Source organism: Raphanus sativus, chromosome 5 (assembly GCF_000801105.2).
Source record: "Raphanus sativus cultivar WK10039 chromosome 5, ASM80110v3, whole genome shotgun sequence".
NCBI lineage: Eukaryota > Viridiplantae > Streptophyta > Magnoliopsida > Brassicales > Brassicaceae > Raphanus > Raphanus sativus.
Window position 1 is genome coordinate 33,022,766 of NC_079515.1, and position 26,087 is coordinate 33,048,852.

At 34.4% G+C, this 26,087-nt stretch overlaps 4 protein-coding genes, 1 long non-coding RNA gene and 1 other non-coding gene across 7 annotated transcripts; 4 read left to right on the forward strand and 2 right to left on the reverse strand.

The window, feature by feature from the left end:
• Positions 1-6,999: 6,999 nt before the first annotated feature.
• On the forward strand, positions 7,000-7,062 carry LOC130495369 (small nucleolar RNA snoR99). The gene has a single exon (XR_008934640.1). It is a non-coding gene; the product is annotated as a small nucleolar RNA snoR99 (small nucleolar RNA).
• Positions 7,063-7,464: 402 nt separating this feature from the next.
• LOC108857070 (uncharacterized) lies at positions 7,465-8,732 on the forward strand. The gene is made up of 2 exons (XM_018630995.2): positions 7,465-7,941; positions 8,018-8,732. The coding sequence occupies exon 2, from the start codon at positions 8,050-8,052 to the stop codon at positions 8,575-8,577; it is 528 nt and encodes a 175-aa protein (XP_018486497.1). The 5' UTR covers positions 7,465-7,941; positions 8,018-8,049; the 3' UTR covers positions 8,578-8,732.
• Positions 8,733-8,774: 42 nt separating this feature from the next.
• LOC108857071 (uncharacterized) lies at positions 8,775-10,337 on the reverse strand. Of its 2 annotated transcripts, XR_001950297.2 has the most exons (5): positions 9,970-10,337; positions 9,700-9,793; positions 9,422-9,492; positions 9,201-9,345; positions 8,775-9,125 (listed from the first exon to the last, which is right to left on the reverse strand). It is a non-coding gene; the product is annotated as an uncharacterized LOC108857071 (long non-coding RNA). The 2 variants fall into 2 exon arrangements; XR_001950296.2 differs by having other exon boundaries at positions 9,201-9,492; positions 9,970-10,336.
• Positions 10,338-11,847: 1,510 nt separating this feature from the next.
• Positions 11,848-12,825, reverse strand: LOC108858817 (putative F-box protein At4g21240). Its single transcript, XM_018632684.1, has one exon. It carries the CDS (start codon positions 12,823-12,825, stop codon positions 11,848-11,850), a length of 978 nt encoding a protein of 325 aa, XP_018488186.1.
• Positions 12,826-14,195: 1,370 nt separating this feature from the next.
• LOC108805343 (probable inactive ATP-dependent zinc metalloprotease FTSHI 4, chloroplastic) lies at positions 14,196-18,335 on the forward strand. The gene is made up of 16 exons (XM_018577361.2): positions 14,196-14,520; positions 14,683-14,938; positions 15,014-15,389; positions 15,477-15,735; positions 15,826-15,957; positions 16,046-16,120; positions 16,206-16,331; positions 16,428-16,537; positions 16,612-16,690; positions 16,755-16,892; positions 16,975-17,086; positions 17,177-17,340; positions 17,427-17,532; positions 17,606-17,682; positions 17,769-17,912; positions 18,030-18,335. The coding sequence occupies exons 1-16, from the start codon at positions 14,260-14,262 to the stop codon at positions 18,171-18,173; spliced, it is 2,559 nt and encodes an 852-aa protein (XP_018432863.1). The 5' UTR covers positions 14,196-14,259; the 3' UTR covers positions 18,174-18,335.
• Positions 18,336-22,119: 3,784 nt separating this feature from the next.
• On the forward strand, positions 22,120-25,434 carry LOC108862883 (beta-D-xylosidase 4). The gene is made up of 5 exons (XM_018637145.2): positions 22,120-22,675; positions 22,854-23,141; positions 23,452-23,621; positions 23,705-24,561; positions 24,726-25,434. Exons 1-5 carry the CDS (start codon positions 22,208-22,210, stop codon positions 25,316-25,318), a joined length of 2,376 nt encoding a protein of 791 aa, XP_018492647.1. The 5' UTR covers positions 22,120-22,207; the 3' UTR covers positions 25,319-25,434.
• Positions 25,435-26,087: the final 653 nt, after the last annotated feature.

A 26,087-nucleotide genomic window follows, 5' to 3' on the forward strand; every position in this document is an offset into this window, starting at 1 on the left:
AAATTTCAAATTGTGTTTATTATTTTTCTTAGTTTCCCTTTTTAATATTTAAATATAAAATAGGATTACCAGAAGCATATAAAAATCTGTGAAAATCTCGAATATCTACAAGTATTATTATTATTATAAAATGGAGGGACTAGTATCACACATTTGACTGAATATATAGTAATTATCAATGCGTTGATCCCGAAAAGACCAAAAAAAAAAGAAAAAAAAAAGAAGAGAAACCTATCCATACACGTAATGTAATGTAAGTCACTCCTTTTGAATTTTCGAACCTACATAAAAGAAATGAATCCAAACGCATGCAGTGAACAGACTAACTTAAAGCTCAAAATGGAAAATAATATAGAAATTTGATTTGGTTGTTCTGGGACTTCTGTACCAGATCAACTGAGTCTTCTCTGTGTCTCTGTAGAACGAGTATTTCTCTCTCATGCATAAATATAAAATACGTGTATTAATTACTATTTGCCTATATGTAACCAAGTACTATATGTTAATTAAAATATAGCTTGGCACAGAAAAAGGGAGATTTTAGGACTTCTGAAATATACTCTTGTCCATATATATCCAAAACAATGCGGGTATCCACAACAATTGCTGACAGAAAAAAAGGAATATCCTTTGACCAAAAGAACAAACCAGATTATTTTTATTTTTATTCTAACAAACATATATTATTGTCGATGTAAATTTATTTGCATTAGCTAGTGCGTAGTACTTAATTAGATTACAGAGGTAGACAATTATTTTGTTTGTTTGTTTGTTTAATGTAACAATATATTTATACAGGCCCAAACTGTGTATACACGTTCAAATATACATACATGCAATGTGTTAATATGTAAACGTGCACGAAAGTATCCAGTTAACAAAGAAAAACTAGGTAACCCGAATAACAACCGGTGGCTGATTTGGTTTTTTCGTCTTTTACAAAAAAAATGAAAAAAGAAACAAACTATGTGTTCTCCTACGTGTCATGTCATAGGAGCTTTTATATAGTTGAATAAATTGCCACTGCGTTTAGTGCGTGCTCAAGACCTTCAATCTATTTTTTTTTAACACGACCTTCAATCTATTTTATTATTACCACACTCCAAGCATAATGAGACCAATTGACGTTTTTTAAAAATATAGAGGGACAAGAGGTCCGAAACTAAATTCAAACGAATTCATGTTATATATATATTTTCTTAAACAAAGACGAATTCATGTTATATAAGGAATAAAATTAACAATGAGAGAAACTCGAATATGGCCGGTCTATAAGACGAATCATCGACCAACCCTTAGATCAACTTACATATAGCAAGAACTTGGCAACCACTTTTGGTAACATTATAGTAAGCAATTTTACGGCTTACTAGAAAATACGAACACAACCACGAATCATGGGAGCACTTACGTCCCTTATCGTGTTTCTCCTTCTTCAATGACCACCTCTTTCCATTTTCATCACAAAGATAGATGTCTTCGCCTTCCTCCATATTGGTTTATTTATGTTAACCAATAAAACAGATTTATATTAAACCATTTGGTTCTTTTAACTCACCACTAGACGAACTGAACCGGGTATATAAGCCGGTTCTTCAGAATGCGGTTTCTTCGGTTTATAAGCCGGGTCTTCAGATCCTCTTGTGTTGCTTCTCATGAACCCATGACATGATCTACAAGGACCAATAACAATCTATCTTATTAAAACAGAAACATTCTGTTGGACTTAACATTTATTTTGTAAGTTTTTAAATTAAATACATTTTTATATTTTATAGTTAAACCTACATTAAATCATTAATGTTCCTTTCTTTATACTATTATACATGTTTCCAAACAATATACTTATTTCTTTATACTACTATCAATGTTTCCAAACAATATATTTTTATACTACTATCAATGTTTCTAAACAATACAATAATTAATCTTAGTTATTTTATATTTATCATTTTCTCTTTAAAATTTTGTAGAAATGTCATAATTTCATAAATTGCAAAATAATAAACTTTAAAATTTAGATTATAAGATTACAAATTATGAAACTATTATAATTTAAATCAAATTAGATTACATATCGGCCATCCAACAGTTCAATCGGTTAGTCTCGGATTTTAATGCTTTTTTTTAATATGAATATTTTAAAAACCTAAATTGAATTGTCAGATCTCCGGATTAACCGATATAATCACATTCAGGTTGAATTAAAAAACACTGATTTAAATGCAAAAATATTCTAAATACACTCTTTAAAATTACCAAAATATTTGTTATATTATTAGTGAAATTTTTCATCGTAAAATATTCCGCGCTTTCAAGCGCGGGTCAAAATCTAGTATGATTTAATTCACACGAGTAAAATGATACAAATATTATAAGAAATTAAGCAAATTCAATTACCTATCTTTTTCCCCCTATTATTTCTTCGGTGTTCCGGATCAACCTCACCAATAATACTAGGTCCTTATGTGATTTTCAGTCTGACAATATATACAAACCTTTTTTACTAGAAAAAATCAAAAGATAAATAAATCTTACGTAACTTTTGAGTAAGTTATGACTTTTCCCCTTAAATTTTAGTATTTACGTTTACACTTTTAACTTTTATTATTTACAATTTAATATATTTACAAACCTAATCAAATGACATTTTTTATAAAATCACCATCCAAATTTTCACTATTTGACTATCTTGTAATTTTTTACAGTTTATCTAACAACAATGTTGATAAACTTTTCTATTATGTATACTCATCTGATTCTAATTGATATATGTTTTCAATTTTCTTTCAAACAGTTAAGCTTTTTAAATTACAAATTGTGTTTATTATTTTTCTTAGTTTTCCTTTTTAATATTTAAAAATAAAATAGGACTAGAAGAAGCATATAAAAATCTGTGAAAATCTCAAATATCTACACGTATTATAATTATAAAATGGATGGACTAGTATCACACATTTGACTGAATAAATATTAGAAATTATCAATGCGTTGATCCCTAAAAGACCAAAAAGAAAGAACAAAAAAAGAAGAGAAATGGATCTATACATGTAATGTAAGCCACTCCTTTTGAATTTTCGGACTTAAATAAAAGAATTGATAAAAAAAAATGAAATGAATCCAAACCCACGCAGTGAACAGACTGACTTAAAGCTCAAAATAGAAATAATATAACAGTTGGTTTGGTTGTTTTGGGACATCTGAAGATATATACCTCTCTCTCTCTCTCTCTCTCTCTCTCTCTCTCTCTCTCTCTCTCTCTCTCTCTCTCTCTCTCTCTCTCTCTCTCTCTCTCTCTCTCTCTCTCTCTCTCTCTCTCTCTCTCTCTCTCTCTCTCTCTCTCTCTCTCTCTCTCTCTCTAGATATATCTATGATTAACTAGTGGTTCTTTAGAAACAATATGTACAATAACCAAAAAAAGAATAAAGATAAATCAGCCAAAAGCCAACCTCCTTTACAAATTTTGTTTCTTTCGGAAGAGAGAGACGACATACACTAAAGTCTCGTCGTATAAACACTCACATTTAATATAGGGAAATTATTTATTTATAGTTATCTATAGTAACGATTTACGACTGAAATACAATAGAACGTTTTTTTTCTTTCAAAGTATTTGAATTATTCTAAAACTGAGTTTTAGTTATACAAAGTTTAAGCCGTTAAACCCTATCATTTCTGAAAAAGGATTTTAATTTGAGAACAATGATGAGGCTTAGATGTTAGGATAGGATATCAATTCTTGCGCTCTTTCCTTGCTAAGATAATGTTCCTGGTTAGCATGCATGTCTATTTCCCTTAAAATGACGTGAGGGACAATCCGCTGTGTAACCTGTTGTATTTGCATTGTGTGTAAGTTTCTACAAAAGACATTCTTGGAAAACAATTCAAAATAACAAAGTTACGTAAAAGTGTTTAAAATATTATGTTTATGAAGTCTCCTAAACCTCTATTATGATATTAGACTAAATATCTTTATTTAATTATTTATAAAAAGGTCTTTATTTAATTACTTACTATATATGGTTGGGAGGGGGGATATAAAAATAACAACGTTACTTTTTAATACTTAAAATATAAAATAGTACTACATGAGGCATATAAGAATCTGTGAAAATCTCAAATATCTACAAGTATTATTATCATAAATTGGAGGGACTAGTATCACACATTTGACTGAATATATAGTAGAAATTATCAACGCGTTGATCCCGAAAAGACCAAAACAAAGAAAAGAAGAGAAACGTATCCAAAGATGTAACGTAAGTCACTCCTTTTGAATTTCGAACTTACATAAAAGAAACGAATCCCTGTACCAGATCAACTGAGTCTTCTCTGTGTCTCTGTAGAACGAGTCTTTCTCTCTCATGCATAAATATAAAATACGTGTATTAATTATTATTTGCCTATATGTAACCAAGTACTATATGTTATTAAAATATAGCCTGGCACAGAAAAAGGGAGATTTTAGGACTTTGAAGTATACTCTTGTCCATATATATCCAAAACAATGTGCATAGGTATCCCCAACAAATGCTGACAGAAAAAAGGAATATCCTTTGACCCAAAGCACAAACCAGATTATTATTATTATTTCTAACAAACATATATTGTCAATGTATATTTGCATTAGCTAATGCATAGTATAATTAAATTCAGAGGTAGACAATTAGTTTGTTTGTTTGTCTAATGTAACAATACGTTGGGAAGTGGGGACATAAATTTATACAGGCCCAAACTGTATATACACGTTCAAAAATACATACGTGCAATGTGTTAGTATATAAACATGCACGAAAGTAACCAGTTAACAAGCCTTTTTCAAAAAAAAAGTAACCAGTTAACAAAGAAAAATTAACCAACCAATTATCGAATAACAACCTTGTCACATGTGTTAGGGTTTTGCACATGTCTTGGGGGGAAGAGAGAGAGGATATATCTATGATTAACTAACCAGTGGTTTCTGTAGAAACAATATGTACAAGAGCCCAAAAAAGAATAAAGATAAATCGGCCAAAAGCCAACCTCCTTTACAAATTTTGTCTCTTTCGGAAGAGAGAGACATACACTAAAGTCTCGTCGTATAAACATCCACATTTAATCTAGGGAAATCATTTATTTATAGTTTTTGCATAGTAACGTTTTTACGACTGAAATACAATAGAACGTTTTTTTCTTCCTTTCAAAGTTTTTGAATTATTATAAAACTGAAGCTGAGTTTTAGTTATACAAAGTTTAAGCCGTTAAACCCTATCATTGCTGAAAAAAAGATTTTTGAGAACAATGATGAGGCTTAGATGTTAGGATAAGATAATCACTTCTTGCGCTCTTTCCCATGCTAAGATAATGTTCATGGTTACCATGTCTATTTCCCTGAAAATGACGCGAGGGACAGTCCGCTGTGTAAGCTGTTGTAATTGCATATAACCTGTTGTAATTGCATATACTGTGGGTAAGTTTCTACAAAAGACATTCTTGGAAAACAGTTCAAAAATAACAATGTTACGTAAAATTGTTTAAATATATATATATATATTTTTTTTTTTTTTTTGAAACCTAAGTGTTTAAAAATATTATATTTATGAAGTCTCCTAAGCCTCTATTATGATATTAAAGAGTAAATATCTTTATTTAATTATTTATCAAAAAAGATTTTTATTTAATTACTTACTATTGTTGGGAGGGGGGGGGGATATAAAAAGTAACAATGTTACGTACAACATTGTTTTAAGTATTCTTCTATTATTGATCAAAGTTTTTCTTCTTTTCTTCTCTTAATAAAGAAAAACTTTGATCAAACATTAACTATAGGACAAGGCTCGTAATTTCTTCAAAGCTCTTCCATTCAGTATTTTTTTTTTCTAGAACGATTGGTTAAAACATTTGATACCGTTAAATAATTCTCAAGTTATAAAAATATTATGATTGGTTCAAACTACGACACTATAACTGAAAACTGGATTAGATAGTAAAACACGTTAAATAATTCTCAAAAAAAAATATTGAATTCAACTCCATTACCAAACATGGTAGATAAAGAAATTTATGGAGTAAGCCACATATCGGCATCATGTTTCTCTTAATTATATAAATAAAATTAATCTACTACAGTATATATTTATAAATTGTGAACTCCGGTTTAGCTAATCGTAATATAGTACAATATTATGTTAAATCCTAAGCTCAAAATAGAAACACTGCAACAGTTTGGTTTGGTTATTTTTGGGATCCTACCTCTTTGTTGACAGCTTTACCTTCGAAGACTGAGTCAATATAAAAACATTATTTTTTTTTCATGAACCTCGGTTTAAATAAAATATACACATGAAAAAAGGAAGTTAAAAAATAAATATTTGGGTATTAACGACATGCATGATCACTTTTGATTCGGGGATTAACAAAAGAAAATAGCCCTAAATGGAAAAGGACAAAAGAAAAGCTTGGGGATTGCTTTTCTTCTCACCTACAATAAAGTGTGTTTTTCTCTTTCGCTTAAAGCACACAAAGTGTGTGTGCCCTAGTTACCCATTCTATAAAACCCGATCGCCACACACACATCACACCTTGTCACTGAAAAAATCACTCCAAAAAATTTCTTAAAAAGAAAACTATGGACGCAAGCGATGGGCAAATCATGGTGGAGGCTTTAGCCGACTTTCTCAAAATCGCTCACGGTCCGGTTCACCAAAAAGTTGCAGAGACGAGCGAGCTTGTGGAGACACAAAAGTCTTGTTTTGCTTCAGGAGATGAGATGGTAGGGAGCACTCTCACGGAGTCCTCAAAATCAGAGGAGTTGATCCAGTTTGGGATATGTGAAGTGTTGAGTGCCTTGGAATCGGTTTGTTCAAAAACGCCTTCTCCTCTTGTCTTAATTTTTTTTTTTTTTTTGTGGTCGATCGTTTTGCCGATCTATGATTTAGATCGTTTCTTTCTCTTAATATAGTGTTTTTATTTAAAATTTGTTCTTGACACCTGTTAATTTTTTTTGTTCCCACACGTTAGTCCATCTGTTTCACTTTGTCAGCAGTCTTAATTAATTTCTCGCTGATCATTTTATGATGGGATCTGGATTTTGATTCTTTAGCTATAATTTTATTTCTTCAAAAAAAAAAAAAAAGACACCTGTTAATTTTTTTGTCTGGTTGATTATTAAAACAAACGGTTTTGGGGTTGTGTTATTAATTTTGGGTATTGGGCGTATCATTGATTAAATTAGGCTGATATTAATAAACTAGGCAACTTTAGATGTATTAATTAGCAAACGTTGTGGGGGTTTGGTTTTACTTTAGATGATGTATTAGTAACTTTTTTGTGGGTTTGGTTTTTACTTTTGATGTATTAGCAAACGTTGGGCCTATCTTTTTTGTGTGATATTCGTCTGGTTTTTATATTGGCCTATTTATCAATGTTGGGCCTATTTTTGAAAAAAACATTTCGGCCCATTTTATTAAACCGTATTGTTTGTGTGTGTTTGATCTGTTCTGGAACAGGAGGAGTGGGCGAGTACCTTCGCCGGTATTGTCCAGGACGCCACTGTCATGAGAGACAATGAGTCCGGGATAGCGAGGATTGAGGCTAAGTTTGTTGCTCCCACTCCCTCTATTCCGGCTAGAACCTTCTCTCTCCTCCGATTTTCCAAGAAGCTTGAAGAAGAAGAAGGAGGATCGGTGGTGGCGGTGGTTGAAGTGTCGGATCCGAACGGGCAAAGAGGCTACTTCAACAGATTCCCCTAGGGAGTTCTGTTGAAGAAGGTGGGAGAAGGTTCCACCCAGGTAATCTGGGTGGAACACTGTGAGGTTAATGATGATTTTTTGGGGGCGGCGTTGGAAGATTCCGATCTTCGGGCCTTCACGTCGGATCGTTGGTTGTCTGTGCTGAAGAACAAGTTGACTCACTCTCGAACTGAGGTTCAAGGCTGTGCTCCCGACAGATTCCTCTTGGAAGGTGAGATTGTCTCTCTTTGTTTTTTTCCTTTTCTGTCAGTGTTGTTTTGTGTCTAACTAAGTGTTGTGTCTTGCAGATACCTTCACCATTCAAACAACGGTGAAGAAAATGGTAGGGGAGATGCTTGAAGTCATTACCCCTGCCAATGAAGAAAATGGTTGGAGCGTAATCACCTCGAGTGACCTCTCCCGCGTCATCCATAAAAACCAGAAGTGTTTCTTGATCGATACTTCGTGGCTCCCGAAGGACGCAGAGGCTGTTTATCAGTCTTTCCGGGAGCAGAGACACTTATGGCATGCTTCGCGGAACGATACCCTGGATGTCCTGGAAGACTACGGTGACGGTACAAGTATTCTGAGGCGGCGCAGCACTATCCCGGGGCGGCTCCAGCAACTGATCTTCCAGCATGTTTCTCCTAGGATGATGGTCTTCTCGAGACTGGACCATCTCCATCCCCATGATCTCCTTACCGAAGGTTTCACCATAATCCCGTGTAAGAATTGTTCCCTCCTCACTACGGTCCTAGTCTATAAGGTTCCTGATGGGGCGGATTTGGCACTGGAGAATGATATGAGATCAGCTCGTCAACATCTTACAGACAAGTTCTTTGACCTTCGTTCCCACTTGCCTGCTTAGACTCGCTCTCTTTTATGCTTAAAACTCTTATGTTTCTGTTTCTTTTATGCTTAAAACTTCTTTTTGGGATTAATAACTCTGTTTCTGTTTCAATTGTCTGTTTGAATGAATCAAATTCTCCTTTGACCCACAAGGAGATCCATTATTCTAAAACATTTAGGTTCCCCGAAATGAGATAATATGCAAGGAAAAAATAATTACATCTCAAAGGCCTTGATTTCTATCTTAAAAGAAGCTGAAACAAGTGTATCATCTTCAAATTGAGTTCCGAACAAGAGTAAGTATTCATAAGCTCAAACAATTGAAATGTTCATTTGGCTCAGCTTTTAGAAAAAAAAACGTAGACAGCTTACAATATGTTCCAAACAAGAGATGTTATCTTAGACGTAGACGCGCTCACTGGGAAATGGTTTTTCTTTCTCTTCGTCTTGTTTTGATTCAGCTAGCCTGTTTACTTTGTCTCGTCTGGTATTGTCTCGGTCATCAGCTCATCCGGTTTCTCTAGAACATTGCTTCTTCTCTTCGCCATCCACTAGTTTCTTTCCTGACTGCAATTGACTTTGATAGATCATTGTCGAGTTTCTGGAACTTAGAAGAGAGTTAAAAAAGACCTGAGGGCAAACCTTTGAATTGCTTTCTAATTATATCATGGATAAGCCCTCGCTTACAATATGTTCCACAGCAAACAAGAGATGGTTATTTTCCTTCCTAGAAAATACATAAAAGTAGCATTTACAGCTTCGGAAATAGGTGAATGCTTGAATGAGTCTGCAGATGAAATTCAGCGATAATATCAGAAACATAATTAATATCCGGATGAACTATGTGATGATCGAAGCAGGACTTGTTTATAAGGGATAGTTGTCTGATTGGTTTCACTAGGATGCAACAACTTCCGTATGATAAGCTCGCCTCCTGCATTATAACAGAAAAACACAATTGGTTACACTAAGCATTCAAAAATATGCAAAACACACTCGAATGTGTTCTCAGTCAGTTCCCCTGCAACCCATTCAACATATACAAAACATGATTACAACTCAAGAACATCTCTGATAACACAAAGCTGCTTGATGCAGTTTTTTATTATTATTACTATTATGTAAGAAACAAAGTACTAACCAGAGCGCGAGAGAAACGAAATGTATTCACAGCATATCCATGGCTGCTCTGGTAAGATACACTAGGAAGCTGACCAGAGTTTAATAGCCATAGCCTGGAGAAAGAAAAAAAAAAAACTCAATTTAGTCAACAATCAATATCCTGATTCCCTAAAAATGAATCAACCAATTAGAAGATCACACGCTCAAAAGCTTGCGACTTTCGGACAATCAAGCTTAACCCAGATCCTCAATTGGATGAAATCAAATTAATTTCTGGAAATTGCAATACCTTGATATCGTAATCGGCTCCGGCGGCGGCGAGTAAACCGGAAATCGGATGAAAATCAAGGGTTATCACAGGCTTCCCTCGTGCCAGCTGATCTGTATCGTCCCTCCCCCTTCATCTTGCTGGTGACGGAGAATGCCTAGATTCGTGGCGGATTTGGTTTCTCGAGAAAATTAGGGTTTGTTGATTAGTGGGGAAGAGAGTGTACTAAAATTAAACTGGACTGTCACACTACCGGGCGCGAAATTCATTGCACGTCTCCGGATTACGAATTTGTCACACCGATTCAAAAACCCCGGTTTAATCCTGACCGGTCGAACTATCTGTCATAATTCAATATTTTAGTCATTCCCTGTTTAATATGATAGCTTGGTGTGTCTAATGGTACCTACAAACACATTCACGCTTGACTGCCGTGTATAAAAGATCAGCTGGCAGCCTGGCACCTGCCAAGTATAGTTGGTAAAATCTAGTATAATATTGAGATAAAAGTACTAATCTCTAGCACTTGTTCTGTTTACTATTATTATTACTAATATATTGTCTTTAAAAATCTATTTTTTGATAACTTATCATATTAATACAATTAGTTAGGTAATATAAAATTTGTTTTAATAATTATATAATAAGTCAAATATCTAAAATCATGAAGAATATGACACATAAGTCAAATGTCTAAAATCATGAAAAATATCACACATAAGCAAATTCATATCTCAAATAATAGTATAGATGTGAAGCATGTAGCAGATGCGAATCTTTCTCAAGCAATTTTTTTTGTTTGTTTTTAAAGTAGCAAAGGAGTAAATCAATGCTATTAAAAGATGATCCTTCTAAAAATCTACTTTAAAAGAGTTTCTGCACCTATTGGTCCTGTTCATTTTTTTTTAACATATTATACCAACCAAAATTCATAACTTAACCCTACAACAAAAGAATATCCTTATCATATTACATTTTAATCCAATCAACGTTTATATCAATCAAAGATTTAAAATAAACAATGGCTTTTATAAAACAATCGTTTGTTTATCCAGTGTCTAGGTATAAACATTGGTTTCTCACCATTAAAATTTAAGGTAGCACTCCTATTAAAATTAAAATTAGGACTGAACATTTTATCCGTTTATTTTGATTTGTTTTGTTATTTGTTTCGATTCTATTCGAAAATTCCCGATATCCGTAAATTTTCGAAGCAAAACAAATACTAAAAATTAATATCCGTTAAAATCGAAACAAATTACGAATACTATTCACATATGATTTGATAAAATATATTGACATTATTACTTATATAAAAATATTACATAAAAAAAGAAAAAAATAATGACAATTATAACTTATTTTAAATTTTTTTGTGTTATTATAACAGTTAATTAAGTTTTAAAAATTTACAAAAAAGGTAGATTCACTTTTTCTTTTGTGTTATTACAACGGTTAATTAATTTTTATCTTGATTATGAATAATTTAAGAGATCTATTATTCCACATCTTAATCAAATATGGGGTTTGTCGGCCAACAACATTGATGATAAGTCCTTAAAGCCATCGAAGTATTAATTTTCTTGAAAACATTTAGGATTTTCTCTTAAAAACTATTAGGTTAGTATACATTGAGGTGACATAATTAAATATATGGAAAATGGTACGGTGTGATTTTACATTAGTGATCGACAATATAAGAAAGTCCATGTGTTTTATTTTCGCTCCTCTGTCTTGTCTTTTCACAAGAGACAAACACATACATTTTCAAGAATTTATGTGTTTTTTTTGTAAAAAGTATTCGTACAGTAAAACCATGTTAGAAAAAGAAAAAAAAACTAATTAAACCCAATAATAGTGGATACAATATGATGTAGCTAGAAAATATGGGTGTGGTCTCTAGGCCGCGGTAAGAAGAAGATCGTTCAAAGACATGAGACTCTCAATGTGATTGGGAAAACAATGAGATCTGAACTCGATATCTCCAAACCCCTCATACTCATACTCAACTTTTCTTACTCTATTTCTCTCCAAATCATAGTATATGGCATATAATGGCCCGACCGCAAACATTGGTAAGTAAATCAACTCATCATCGATAGTTTCACCATTTAATGCGAAAAAAGAGAGCGTGTTGCTCCCGTTTACATATGGCAAATAGGAGTCTTTTAGCGACCATTCATGTTTCTCAGCATCCTCCAAAATCCATAATGAGATTTGTCCCGAAAAACTGCTGAAATTAGAAAACAAAGCTAATCTTCCCCTGTGTCTTACAAAACCACACAGAAGTCTTTCTATACGACAAGGCAGCTCTGGTATTTGGATTACTCCAAACTTCTCGGACCTCACGTCAAAGCTCACGATAGTGTTATCAACCGCTAAATAGTAAACAACTCCGTTGATGCATCTCCAAACTCCCTTGTAGAACTTAACACGGCTAGGGCTGCCTTGGATTAACGTTCTCCATGATTCTCGAGGTCCCAACGTAAAAATCTGAGGGTTTTCACGTTTATTCCATAGTGACATGCACAACACTTTGTATTCATCACCGATGGGATCGTATCCCAAAAGGCTTATCAATGGTTTCGAGACTTTAGGCTCGGGTAACGTTACGTGTTGTTTCAAGGTTGGATTCCAAATCATGACACTCTTAGAACTTCTAAAGGGGATCAAACCGTGGATAGATTGATAATTCGCGTTAGTTTTAATCCTTGGAAGTAGACCAGTTTCCTCTTTAGGGAGGTATTTTTCAGCAGGGGGATGATGCGGCAAGGAGTAGAAGACACAATTTTCCTCTTCATTCTTGAAGAAAAGAAGAGAAGGTCGAGCCGAGGAGTGGACAGAGAAAGACTTGATGAAGCTGGGAGTGGTGGTCATAGTCGACCAGAGCTTCGACACGCACCGGAACCTCCCTATGGATTTTGCCGGAAGTCGCAAAAGTATATTTACGGTAAGCTCAAGAGGAAGCGATACAAAATATTCGGTTCTATCTTCATAGCGCCTCTTTTTTTCAGTTTCCATGGTTTCTTTCACCCAATCCCCCTCTGTAATGCTCTGCGTATATATATTTCTCCCTTCTTGCAACGCTATATATGACTCCTATCTATGTATAATAAGGTAGACTTTCCTTATGCATTCATCTCCAAAATTATAATTTAAATACAAAAATTACATTGGGGAGAAAAGTTAATGAGTGAAAGAAAATATAATGGTAAGCTTCTAAAATAACTATATTTAATCATATGCACCCTTCATTTATCTATGCAATCATGTCAAAATTATGGAAACAGAAAAATAAGCTACAAAAAGAGGATAAGGGAAAGTACCATATTTCCTGCGCATTCATGTCAAAATCTATCTTATTAAAACAGAAACATTCTGTTGGACCTAACATTTATTTTATAAGTTTTTAAATTAAATACACTTTTATACTTTATAGTTAAACCTACATTAAATCACTAATGTTACTTTCTTTATATTACTATCCATGTTTCCAAACAATATACTTATTTCTTTGTACTATTATCAATGTTTCCAAACAATATATTTTTATACTACTATCAATGTTTCTAGATAATACAATAATTAATCTTAGTTATTTTATATCTATCATTTTCTCTTTAGAATTTTGTAGAAACATCATAATTTCATAAATTGCAAAATAATGAACTTTAAAATTTGGATTATAAGATTACAAATTATGAAACTATTACAATTTAAATCCAATTAGATTACATTTCGATCATCCATCAGTTCAATCGGTTAGTCTCGAGGTTTAGTGATTTTTTTAATATGAATATTTTAAAAACCAAAATTGAATTGTCAGATCTCCGAATTAACGGGTATAATCACAATCGGGTTGAATTTAAAAACACTGATTTAAATGCAAAAATATTTTAAATACACACTCTTTAAAAATTACCCAAATATTTGTTAAGTTATTAGTGAAAATTTTTATCGTAAAATATTCCGCGCTTCCAAAGCGCGGGTCAAAATCTAGTTATAATGTAAAACTGTAAATACAAATTTGCATTTTAATATATAAAGAAAAAACTAAAAGGCATCAAAGTTTCTATATGGTTAAGTAGAATATAGTATGTTAACCATCGACATTCACACCACTAAATGGTCGTGGTAGTACCGGTAAAAGAATTTCAACCGTGTTATTTCAAAGCACCGGTTAGTGTACCGGTGATAATCGAACCGGTAATCTCGTTAAAACGCAGCGTTTCGATCTTCTCTTCTAATCTCCTCTTCTCCGTGAAGAACCCCAACCCAGAGCTTCTTCTTTCCTCCTCTGATGATTGAACAATGGCGTTCTATCTATCGAGTTCGTTAACGCCGACCCACTTCTCAAACTCTTCTAAGACCCTCCTCCTCCCCATTCAATCCCCGAGCTCTCTATCTAGCTTCCTCCGCCGGAGAAAACCAACGGAAGCTAAGCTAGCTTCCAAATTCAATCTCTTTCCTTCACGAAGAAATGGGTTGGTTACTCGCTGTACACCATCGAGCTTTGAGTCTTCCGTTTCAGAGGAAGAAGAAGAAGGTGCTGAGTCCAATCGTCTCTTCGAGGTTCATCTCTCTGTTTAGTTTAACTGATTACAAAGTTTAGTCTTTTTATTTTCTCGAATTGAGTTTTTGAAGAACATGTAAGCAATTTAGGAACTTGAATCGTTAAAGAGGGTTTGTTGCAATGTCAAAGCTTTTTGATTTTGTGTTTTTGGATTTTGGCAGAGATTAAGGGAAGCTGAGAGAGAACGAATCAGCAACAAGGAAGAGCTTGAGAGAAAGGCTAATTTGCAATTAGAAAGGCAGCTTGTCATGGCTTCAGATTGGAGTAGGACGCTGTTAACGATGCGTGGGAAGCTAAAGGGCACAGAATGGGATCCTGAGACCTCTCACAGGATCAACTTTAGCGATTTCATGAAGCTCTTGGATTCAAACAGTGTTCAGTACATGGAGTATTCCAATTACGGACAGACAATATCAGGTTTCAAAGTCACCGAGTACTTATAAAGATAGTGTCACATTTTACTTAAAATCTTTTGTTATGTTGTTGGTGCAGTGATATTGCCTTATTATAAAGATGGGGAGCCTCTAGGAGAAGAAGAAGACACGAAAAAGGAGATTGTCTTCCGCCGTCACATAGTGGACCGAATGCCAATTGATGGTTGGAATGAGGTTTGGACCAAGCTGCATCAGCAGATAGTCAATGTAGAGGTTTTCAACGTAGATGTGGTTCCAGCTGAAGTCTACACTACGGTTGCCACTTTTGTGGTTTGGTCTATGAGACTTGCTCTGTTTGTTTCGCTTTACGTTTGGATCGACAATATAATGAGGCCAATCTATGCCAAGTTGATCCCTTGTGATCTCGGAACCCCTACCAAGAAGATCAGAACACCCCTCAAGCGCCAAGCACTTGGATCCTTAGGCAAGAGTCGGTATGTCAAATCAAACACCAGATATATTAGATTGTGACTCAAATGGAAGAAAACATAACGTTGTCTAAGATTATTTTTTTCTCTCAGGGCAAAGTTTATATCAGCAGAGGAGAGAACTGGTGTAACGTTTGATGATTTTGCTGGTCAGGAGTATATAAAGAGGGAGTTACAAGAGATTGTGAGGATTCTAAAGAATGATGAGGAGTTTCAGAACAAAGGCATTTATTGTCCGAAAGGTGTTCTTCTTCATGGACCTCCCGGGACAGGGAAAACTCTGTTGGCTAAAGCTATTGCTGGAGAAGCTGGCTTACCTTTCTTTGCAGCAAATGGAACCGACTTTGTTGAAGTAAGGGATTTTGATTGTGTTGTAGAGACATAAAACAAAAGTTTAAAGGTCTTTTTGAGTTAATGGAGTTTCTTTGTTGAAATGTGTCAGATGTTTGTAGGAGTGGCTGCATCTCGTGTAAAAGATCTTTTTGGTAGCTCTAGATCCTTTGCACCATCTATAATCTTTATTGATGAGATTGATGCAATTGGAAGCAAGCGAGGTGGACCAGATATTGGCGGGGTAAGAGTTCTGCTCTTTGCTCCGGAAGTTAAACATTAGTTAAAAAAAAAGAGAAGAGCTTTCTTTAAAAGTGCTCCTAATTGAACAGGGAGGAGCAGAGAGAGAGCAAGGTTTGCTTCAGATATTGACTGAGATGGATGGATTCAAAGTTACTACATCACAAGTAATGTTTTCTACTTGCTATTAAGTTTCTTCTCACTAAACATTTCTGGCTTTCTGGCTATTGATCATAGACATTTTTTTTTCAGGTATTAGTCATAGGTGCAACAAATAGATTAGATATTCTTGATCCTGCTCTACTGAGAAAAGGGCGTTTCGATAAAATCATAAGAGTTGGTTTACCTTCAAAAGACGGTAGATTGGCTATATTAAAGGTACTTTTTTTTACTTTAATGAATCTAAAGAGTTTTGGTTTGCTTTGTGCTTTTAGCTTAAGGTTCTTTTAGCTAAAGGTTCTATTTGTATGAAAGGTTCATGCTAGAAATAAATTCTTCCGATCCGAAGGTGAGAAGGAGGAGTTGCTGCAAGAAGTAGCTGAGAACACGGAAGATTTCACTGGAGCAGAACTGCAAAACGTTCTGTAAGAAATAATGATATTACCTTAAACAACGTGTTAAGAAGAAAGACACTGATGCTTTGGTTAATTGTTTACAGAAATGAAGCTGGAATTTTGACTGCAAGAAAAGACTTAGACTACATTGGAAGAGAAGAACTCCTTGAAGCACTTAAGAGGGTAAACTACTGCTTATCCACACTTAGATTCTGCTTTAGCAAATTCTGATTCCAGTTCATTACAGCAAAAAGGAACATTTGAGACGGGTCAAGAAGACAGCACTGAAGTTCCAGAAGAGTTGAAGTTGAGATTGGCTTACAGAGAAGCATCTGTTGCTGTTCTCGCTTGTTATCTTCCAGATCAGTACCGTCCAATCAGTGAGGTGAATTGAAATTCTTCATGGTGCTCTTTTGGATTATAACATGATTTATAGACCAAATTGTACCATGTGCTTCTCTCTGCAGACCGACATCAACTCGATCAGAAGCCAACCAAACATGCGTTACACAGAAACTTCAGGGAGAGTGTTTGCGAGAAAGTCGGACTATGTGAACTCAATAATCCGTGCATGTGCTCGTAAGTTATAAAAGCCAGAAAAGCCTGTTGTTATAGATGATCAGAAACATCTCTGTTTGCTTTGACTTCATCACCTTAACTGTTTTATAGCCAGAGTAGTTGAAGAAGAGATGTTTGGAATAGAAAACTTGTCTTGGATCTCTGCTAAGTCTACTTTAGAAGCTTCACAGCGTGCGGAGTTTTTGATTCTTCAGACGGGAATGACTGCTTTTGGCAAAGCTTATTACCGTAACCAAAGAGACCTTGTTCCAAATGTAAGTTTCTCTATATCTTTTTCATATTACTCTCATTGCTTCTTTTTGTTTGTTTGTTAAGGTCTTGTGATTCTCCTGCGTTGTAGCTGATTCCTAAACTTGAGGCATTACGCGATGAATATATGCGGTTTTCTGTTGAGAAATGCTCATCGATCTTACAAGAATATCAATCAGCTCTTGAAGAAATCACAGGTTTGGATTAGAATATCAAACCTCTCTGTTTCATCATGCACTCAAACATCTTAAAGTGTAATACTATTTTCAGATGTGCTGCTTGAGGATGGAGAAATCAAAGCCGATGAAATTTGGAACATTTACAACACAGCTCCAAGGATTCCTCAAGTTAGTTATCCTCCCCCCCTCTGTTTTGGTGGTTATTTCAGTGTTGATTTTTTTTTTTCAAATCCCTTTTTGATTCATGAAAACAGAAACCTGTGAGGCCTGTGGATGAATATGGAGCTTTGATATATGCGGGAAGATGGGGGATTCACGGTGTGTCACTTCCAGGGAGAGTAACATTCTCTCCAGGGAACGTAGGCTTCGCAACATTTGGTGCTCCTCGTCCCATGGAGGTACATATCGAACACATAGATCAAAAGTAACATGAGCAACTTAGAGTGTTCTTACCCTTATATATATATATATATATATATATATATATATATATTCTTGTGTTGTGTTTTATGCAGACGCAAATCATCAGTGATGACACATGGAAACTAGTAGATGATATATGGGATAAGAAGGTTAAAGAGATCAAAACAGAAGCTGTCATTCAAGTTGAAGAAGAAAAGAAGAAACCTCAAATTTTGATGGCAACCCATTTCTTTTAATTAATTAAAGCCATTTGGTGTATTTTTCTTCTTATCTTATTATGTATTCTACAAGACAATAAGATTTCCTTTAAAAAATGTTAGTAAAGACCACAACACAACATGTTATATCTTCTTAAACTATTTGATGTGATCAGTTTTTATTAAAGAAAAATTGAAATTCTTTAATTTATTTACTAGTTTTGTATTCATTTAATTGATACAATCTTTTCTGGATGTAGGGCATGGATAAAGTGAAAAAGTCGATGCAATCTTATCTCACTTCGAAAAAGATATCAAGTTGCTTTTATTCTTTCTTTTCAAATATACTTTGATTTGTTTTCATGGCCGAAATGGATTTCATTATCTATATTAAAGATCATGGAGATGTTGAAAGACATTGTCAATTTGAAACCTACCAAATGTCTACAATAAAATCACAAGTCGATATCAAAACCATCATAATCTTTCTTCGTTAGTAAATAGTTTACATGTAAACATGTAATGGTAAAGTTATAGTTTTGTTACTTGATTGAAGTTGGACCCACAAATGAACAAGTTGCTTAGATTTGAAGATATCTATTATGAAATATATAAATCACTCATAATATTAAATAAAAAGAAAAAATAATATATGTACTATATTCACCATTTTCAAACTTTACATTTGCATATCATATACATGTTGGTATGAACTAGGTCCGCTTTGCATTTGGAATATTGGATGAAAAAAAAATGTAAGATAAGGTTTTGTAAGTCATTTGTCTGCAACTGATTTTTACCATGTAGTTCATCCTATAGGTATTCAAAATTCAACAGAAATCTAACTAATTTTAACAACTAAATCATGCCTTATTTTGAGAATTAGTAATCAATGTCAAGTTATAGTTAGTGACTTTATCATCTAACTAACTAATGCTCAATGTACTTTTAAATCTGACATATCTGAGAAATAGTAAACAATGTCAAGGAAAAAAACTTCTGTAAATATAACATTTAAAAAACATATGGCAACAAAAGAATGAAGCAAATTTTGTGCATATAGACTGAGCAACTACTGACCAACTACATGGTTATCTAGTGACACCACTATTATTGTTATTGAAGTTGTTAGTACTTAGTATCATTCATTATATAATGTGGCTATAACTATTATTATCATCATTGCATTATTTGAAACTAAAATATAAATTGATTGAGTGGTTATGATTCTTTTCTACTTGTGTCAGTTTATTATGTATATATATAATATAATAATAATAAACTAAAATAATATTAGCTTTACATATTGTTAACTATGTAAGAAAATTCATGCTAGTCAAGAGATTTATTGGCTAAGTTATGTTTATAGACTTATAGCCATAGATGATACAAGAAAATTACAAAATCATATAGTCTACTCTACTATCTAATTTTGGCAATTTTGATACATATGTTATTATTAATGATTAGTATTGCATATTTCTGAAAGTCTATCCATTCATCAAGTTAATGTTATCCAATTATGATTATGAACAAGTGTCAGTACTGACTATTTTTATATATTAGTGATATTTTTTTAACAATTAGGGATACTTTGGTTTTCGAAATGTGACCAATTACAATAATTCACCGTAGTTGTGTCTTCATCGATCATTAGCTCACCTGCTCTAACTAAATAATAAGTAATGTCTGAAAAGCCACATGTCGTGTACAACAACATAGTCTACCGAATTATGTATAGTATTATTCAATGAGTTAGGTCAAAAAGTTATATGTAACTAATAGTGAAAGATCATGTTGAAGACATTAATCTCCAATCGTTCTTTTCGAAGAATACAAATACAAAACGAAAGTGATAATCTGAGAAGTTATGATTCTAGTGGTTAACGTAATTATGGAGAAATCACAAAGAAGTAGTGTCATGCAAATTATACCTGACAATATAATGGTAAAACGATAAATAAACTAAACGATAATCATATCATAAAAATCAGTATAGGTGTTGTGGTAAATAAAGTACCCTCGTGTGTTATAAGTGTGTATACAGTACGTATTTGTAGTCCTTTCTTTTACCTTGCATATAACACATCTAAATATACATGTTGTAATGTATATATCATAGTTGTGAAATAAGAATGTGATTTCAGAAACATTATATGAAAGAAAAAAATCAGAAACATTTATTATGTATTAAAAAAAACATTAGGATTATGTGAGCGAGACATTGTCGTAACGTAGTCGAGACGTAAATAACCTAATTTGATTTATTTTTTCCCACAATTTGCTTAAACGTAGCCATGCAATTTTAATTTGTTTTTGATTTAGCCAGTTTTGTAATTTATTCTAAATATATATGCCCTCAAATGCCAAAAACCTAACTATCAATTATTAAATAAACTAATCTTGATTTTGATTTGTGATTGGAATTCCGTAATCAGATCAGACTTTATTTTAGCAAATTAGCAAGTAATGTTAAAGTAGTAATGATATCAGTAAGTATCGTATGCTACTTAATCTATGAACATAAAGTTATAAAATGAGAAGCATGAACCAATAATTTAGCTTTAGACACTTATTAGCAATCATTTTTGTGAATTTAATTCATTTAGCAAATAGAATGTAGGCACCTTTCTTACTTGTGAGTGAAGCATGTGTCCTATGCGAAGTCAACACGTTAATATCTCATGATTTATTCTTCGTCTTTACTTTCGATTTCAATATAGGTTGTATATCTTCTATAACGAAATTGCAACGCAACAGCACAAAATTTATAGTTTACAATTTTATTTAGTTTGAATCAGTTTTCTGACAATGGGTTTGAAGATATATACTACGACCATTATTAGTATCTTTTTCTCAAACAATAGAACTATATATATGTGAACACGATTTTCTTTTTCTATTTTTCATTTTGGGTGATATGTGGTCCAGTCACATGCATTGGATGTTGACGTAGAACTGGCTTAGTTATTTTTAAAAATTTCCCTTGATATAAAAGAGTATATATCCTATTCTTGTTGGAAACTATAACGAATCAAACCAAAAACCAAACTAATCTCTAGAGTTTACAGTCTATCTTTTTTTTTTTTGAGCAACAGTTTACAGTCTATCTAAATACGAATATTTCCAATGGCACAAAACAAAACGCGTCTAATGAAACTCGATCTATATCATATATCCAATTGATGATATCATCACATCACTCATCCATAGAACTCAAATATACTTGATCTTAAATGTAAATACATATTATTTTGAGTACACAATGTCTGTCACACAAATAAAAACAACTGTAAACCATAAAGATTCACGGACTCGAACGAAACAGAGAAGGCAAGCAACTTGCACTTTGAAGCTCGACAAAATTTACCATTTGATTGATAATACCACGCCGTCACGGGTCACTACCAAACACCCTCGCTTATTGGGATCTATGATTTTTTTTCTTCTGAAACACATCTGTGATTCTTTTATTGCTTTTCCTTTTCTCCTTAAGAAAAAAATAATTCCCCACCGTAAATATCATAAGGTAGTTTTTCAAAGAAAAGAATCTCCATAGTTTCATTTTTTTATCATCTACATACTTGATTAATGGTAAACGTTTGGACATTTCAATCTTTTTATTAAAGTGTGTGCGCACAATTTCCTATTAACAGAGTCTGAACTGACTATCAATATAACTTAAGTTGTCATAACCAGCCAGCCAATTCACGGGTTTAAACAAACTTATACGTTGAGACAAAAGAGGGAAAAATACAATCTTGTACGTTGAATATTCTATGGTTAAAAGTATAAACCCACTCGCATGCTAGATTCGTTATTTTGAGAGAACTATTTTAGGTAAAAAGATGAAAGAACAGAGGTATACATCGTAACACTTATCAAGTTTCAAACATTATAGACCGTATGGTCCGCATCATTATTTCTTACATAATCTCAATTATATAATAGGTGGGAAATCTTCAATTATATAATAGTAATAATACAACCCTAGATTATTTATAAAAATCACCGATTCTTCAGCGAGCGTACTAGCTTGCTAGTATATAAATAGTATCACTAAACCAAACAAAATGATATCCCAAGAATCAATACTCTTTAACACAATGGGCTCTTCTTCTCCACCAACAAGGAGAAACAGAGCACCGTCCTCTGTATTCTCTCTGTCTCTTATCTTCCTCTGTTTACTAGATTCATCAAACGCTCAGTCCACGCCGGTTTTCGCCTGCGACGTCGCCGGAAACCCATCTCTCGCCGCTTATGGGTTCTGCAACACCGCTATAAAGATCGAATACCGAGTCGCTGATCTGGTTGCGAGGCTCACGCTGCAAGAAAAGATCGGGGTTCTAACGAGTAAACTTCACGGCGTGGCACGGCTTGGGATTCCGACGTATGAATGGTGGTCCGAAGCACTTCACGGCGTTTCTTACGTCGGACCCGGCACTCGTTTCTCCGGCCAAGTTCCCGGCGCTACGAGTTTTCCTCAGGTCATACTCACCGCTGCTTCTTTCAACGTATCTCTGTTTCAAGCCATTGGCAAGGTATCACTAAACTTTTGTTATCTTTTTATTTTATTAGTTTTTATTTCTCATTTTTGGATAATGTAAATATCTAAGTTATTAATGCAACTAGGCCTCACGTTCTTCTCTCTCTTCCTTTTAACACAAGTTAACACGTTCAGTTAAACCGTATTACAATGTTTATTATTCGTTTGTTAAGGTTGTCTCGACGGAAGCGAGGGCAATGTACAACGTTGGACTAGCCGGACTAACGTATTGGTCACCGAATGTAAACATATTCCGAGATCCGAGATGGGGAAGAGGACAAGAGACTCCTGGAGAAGATCCATTGCTCTCTAGCAAGTATGCTTCGGGATACGTTAAGGGTCTTCAAGAGACTGACAGTAGCGATGCTAACCGCCTCAAAGTAGCCGCCTGCTGCAAACACTACACCGCTTATGACGTTGATAACTGGAAAGGCGTAGAACGTTACAGTTTCAACGCTGTGGTAAGAAGTCAAAACCGTTAATTTGATGACAAAGAAAAACATTTCAGTTTCAGTGTTTTGTACTAATTGGTTGGTCACATATAGAGTTTTTTTTTGGGTGTGGTTGTCCACTGGTACTAGATTAGGTTTTGGGTTCATTTTTAGCTCAGTTTTGTTTATTGTGATCGGTCTAGTACTATATTTTGGATCAGTTAGTTTGGTTCAGGTTGTGTTTTATTAAAATGCCAAGCCATGGGTTTAATATTAGTTGGACCAAAGATATTTTTAGTGGTTGTACTAACCTTTTGTGTGTGTTTGTTCATTGGAGTAGGTGAATCAACAGGATCTGGATGATACATATCAACCACCGTTCAAGAGTTGTGTAGTTGATGGGAATGTGGCGAGTGTTATGTGTTCTTACAATAAAGTTAACGGTAAGCCGACATGCGCTGATCCAGATCTCCTCTCTGGTGTTATCCGCGGCGAATGGAAGTTAAACGGGTAAAATTATCTGAGGATTTAGACCCTTTTGCAAGTCATTTTGAAAATGTTTGGGTTCTGATTCGAGTTCTTGTTTAAAATAGGTACATTGTTTCGGACTGTGACTCAGTAGACGTGTTGTACAAGAATCAGCACTACACCAAGACTCCAGAGGAAGCTGCAGCTATATCTATCAACGCGGGTTTGGACTTGAACTGTGGTTACTTCTTGGGTGACCATACAGAGGCAGCGGTTAAAGCCGGTTTGGTAAAAGAAGCTGCTATCGACAAAGCCATTACAAACAACTTCTTAACCCTCATGCGATTAGGATTTTTCGACGGAGATCCAAAGAAACAGATCTACGGAGGGCTAGGTCCTAAAGACGTTTGCACGCCCGCGAATCAAGAGCTAGCCGCAGAAGCCGCAAGACAAGGCATTGTCCTGCTGAAAAACACTGGTGCCTTACCGCTTTCTCCTAAAACGATCAAAACGCTAGCAGTGATCGGACCAAACGCGAATGTCACAAAGACAATGATTGGTAATTACGAAGGCACACCGTGTAAGTACACAACACCGCTTCAAGGATTAGCCGGGACGGTACACACAACGTATCTACCGGGCTGCTCTAACGTAGCATGCGCTGTGGCGGATGTAGCTGGCTCAACGAAGCTAGCAGCAGCTTCTGACGCGACGGTTCTCGTTATAGGTGCAGATCAATCTATCGAGGCAGAGAGCCGTGACAGAGTTGATCTGAATCTTCCGGGACAGCAACAAGAGCTCGTGACACAAGTGGCTAAAGCAGCGAAAGGTCCTGTCTTTCTAGTTATCATGTCCGGTGGAGGCTTTGATATTACGTTCGCTAAGAACGATGCGAAGATCGCCGGGATCTTGTGGGTTGGTTATCCAGGGGAAGCTGGTGGTATCGCAACCGCTGACGTCATCTTTGGCCGTTATAATCCAAGTAAGAAAGACTCTGTTTTCAAACTTAAACCAGTGATAACCGGTGAATTATATTTTTAAACGAGAAATAACCAGTGATAACCGGTGAATTATGTTTTTAAACCAGTGATAACCGGTGAATTATATTTTTAAACCAGAAATAACCGGTGAACTCTGTTTTGATAGGTGGAAGGTTACCGATGACGTGGTATCCACAGTCCTACGTGGAGAAAGTTCCGATGACGAACATGAACATGAGACCCGACAAATCAAACGGGTATCCGGGTCGTACTTACCGGTTCTACACCGGAGAGACGGTTTACGCCTTCGGTGATGGACTCAGCTACACCAAGTTCAGCCACAGCTTAGTCAAAGCTCCACGGCTAGTTTCTCTCAGTCTTGAAGAGAATCACGTTTGCCGATCATCCGAATGTCAATCGCTGAACGCGATCGGACCGCATTGTGATAACGCTGTCTCCGGTACGGGTGGAAAGGCGTTTGAGGTTCATATTAAGGTACAGAACGGAGGAGACAGAGAAGGAATCCACACGGTGTTTCTGTTCACGACGCCGCCGGCGGTTCACGGGTCGCCGAGGAAGCATCTTTTGGGGTTTGAGAAGATTCGGTTGGGGAAGATGGAAGAAGCGGTGGTGAAGTTTAAGGTTGATGTCTGTAAAGATCTGAGCGTTGTGGATGAAGTCGGGAAGAGGAAGATTGGTTTGGGTCAGCATCTTCTTCACGTGGGTGACGTGAAGCATTCTTTGAGCATTAGGATCTGATTCCAACAGATTCTAATTTTTATTTTTGAATTAAAATGGAAACTTATAAATATGCTTATTTATTAAGCTTATATGCATGTTAAAGAAAAGAACATGAATAAAAACGTAATTGTGAATCTGTTATTTTTAATGTTTTCCTAAATAATCGCAAATCAAATTCTATTAGTATCGTGATTAGCTAGTTTGAATATTCGGTTAATTGCAAAACGTGCAAATAATTTTGATTTTAAAATATATCTGTTTACCTTAAGAATTTGTTTTAAAAATTATTCAGAGCATTCTTAATAATATCTGTTCTTAGTCGGTGATAAGTAATAACTATCTTTTTACAATGAATATGTGTTTTGTGCAGAATGAGTTTATACGATAAATGTTTAAAATATATATCATTGAAAAATTAATTTTTTATATACGATAGAATTTTTTTTGATATCTATACAATTGTTTTTAATATATCTCATATTATGCCAGAAATTTTTTTAAAAAAACCAAAGATATTGCTATTGTGAAACTGTTATTTTTCAACTTGTTATAAATAATCGCAAATCAAATTCTATAAAATTTGTATTTAGCTAGTTTGGATATTCTGTTAATTAATTGTAAATTTGCAAGTAAATTCGACTTTGAAATATATTTGTTTAACTTAAGATTTAAAAAAAAATTCAGAAAATTCTTAATTTTTGTTGTTATGTCCGTAATAATTATTTTATAATATAGTATTATCTTAACTTAACCCAAAAATCCAGATATATGGGTTATTTACGATTGT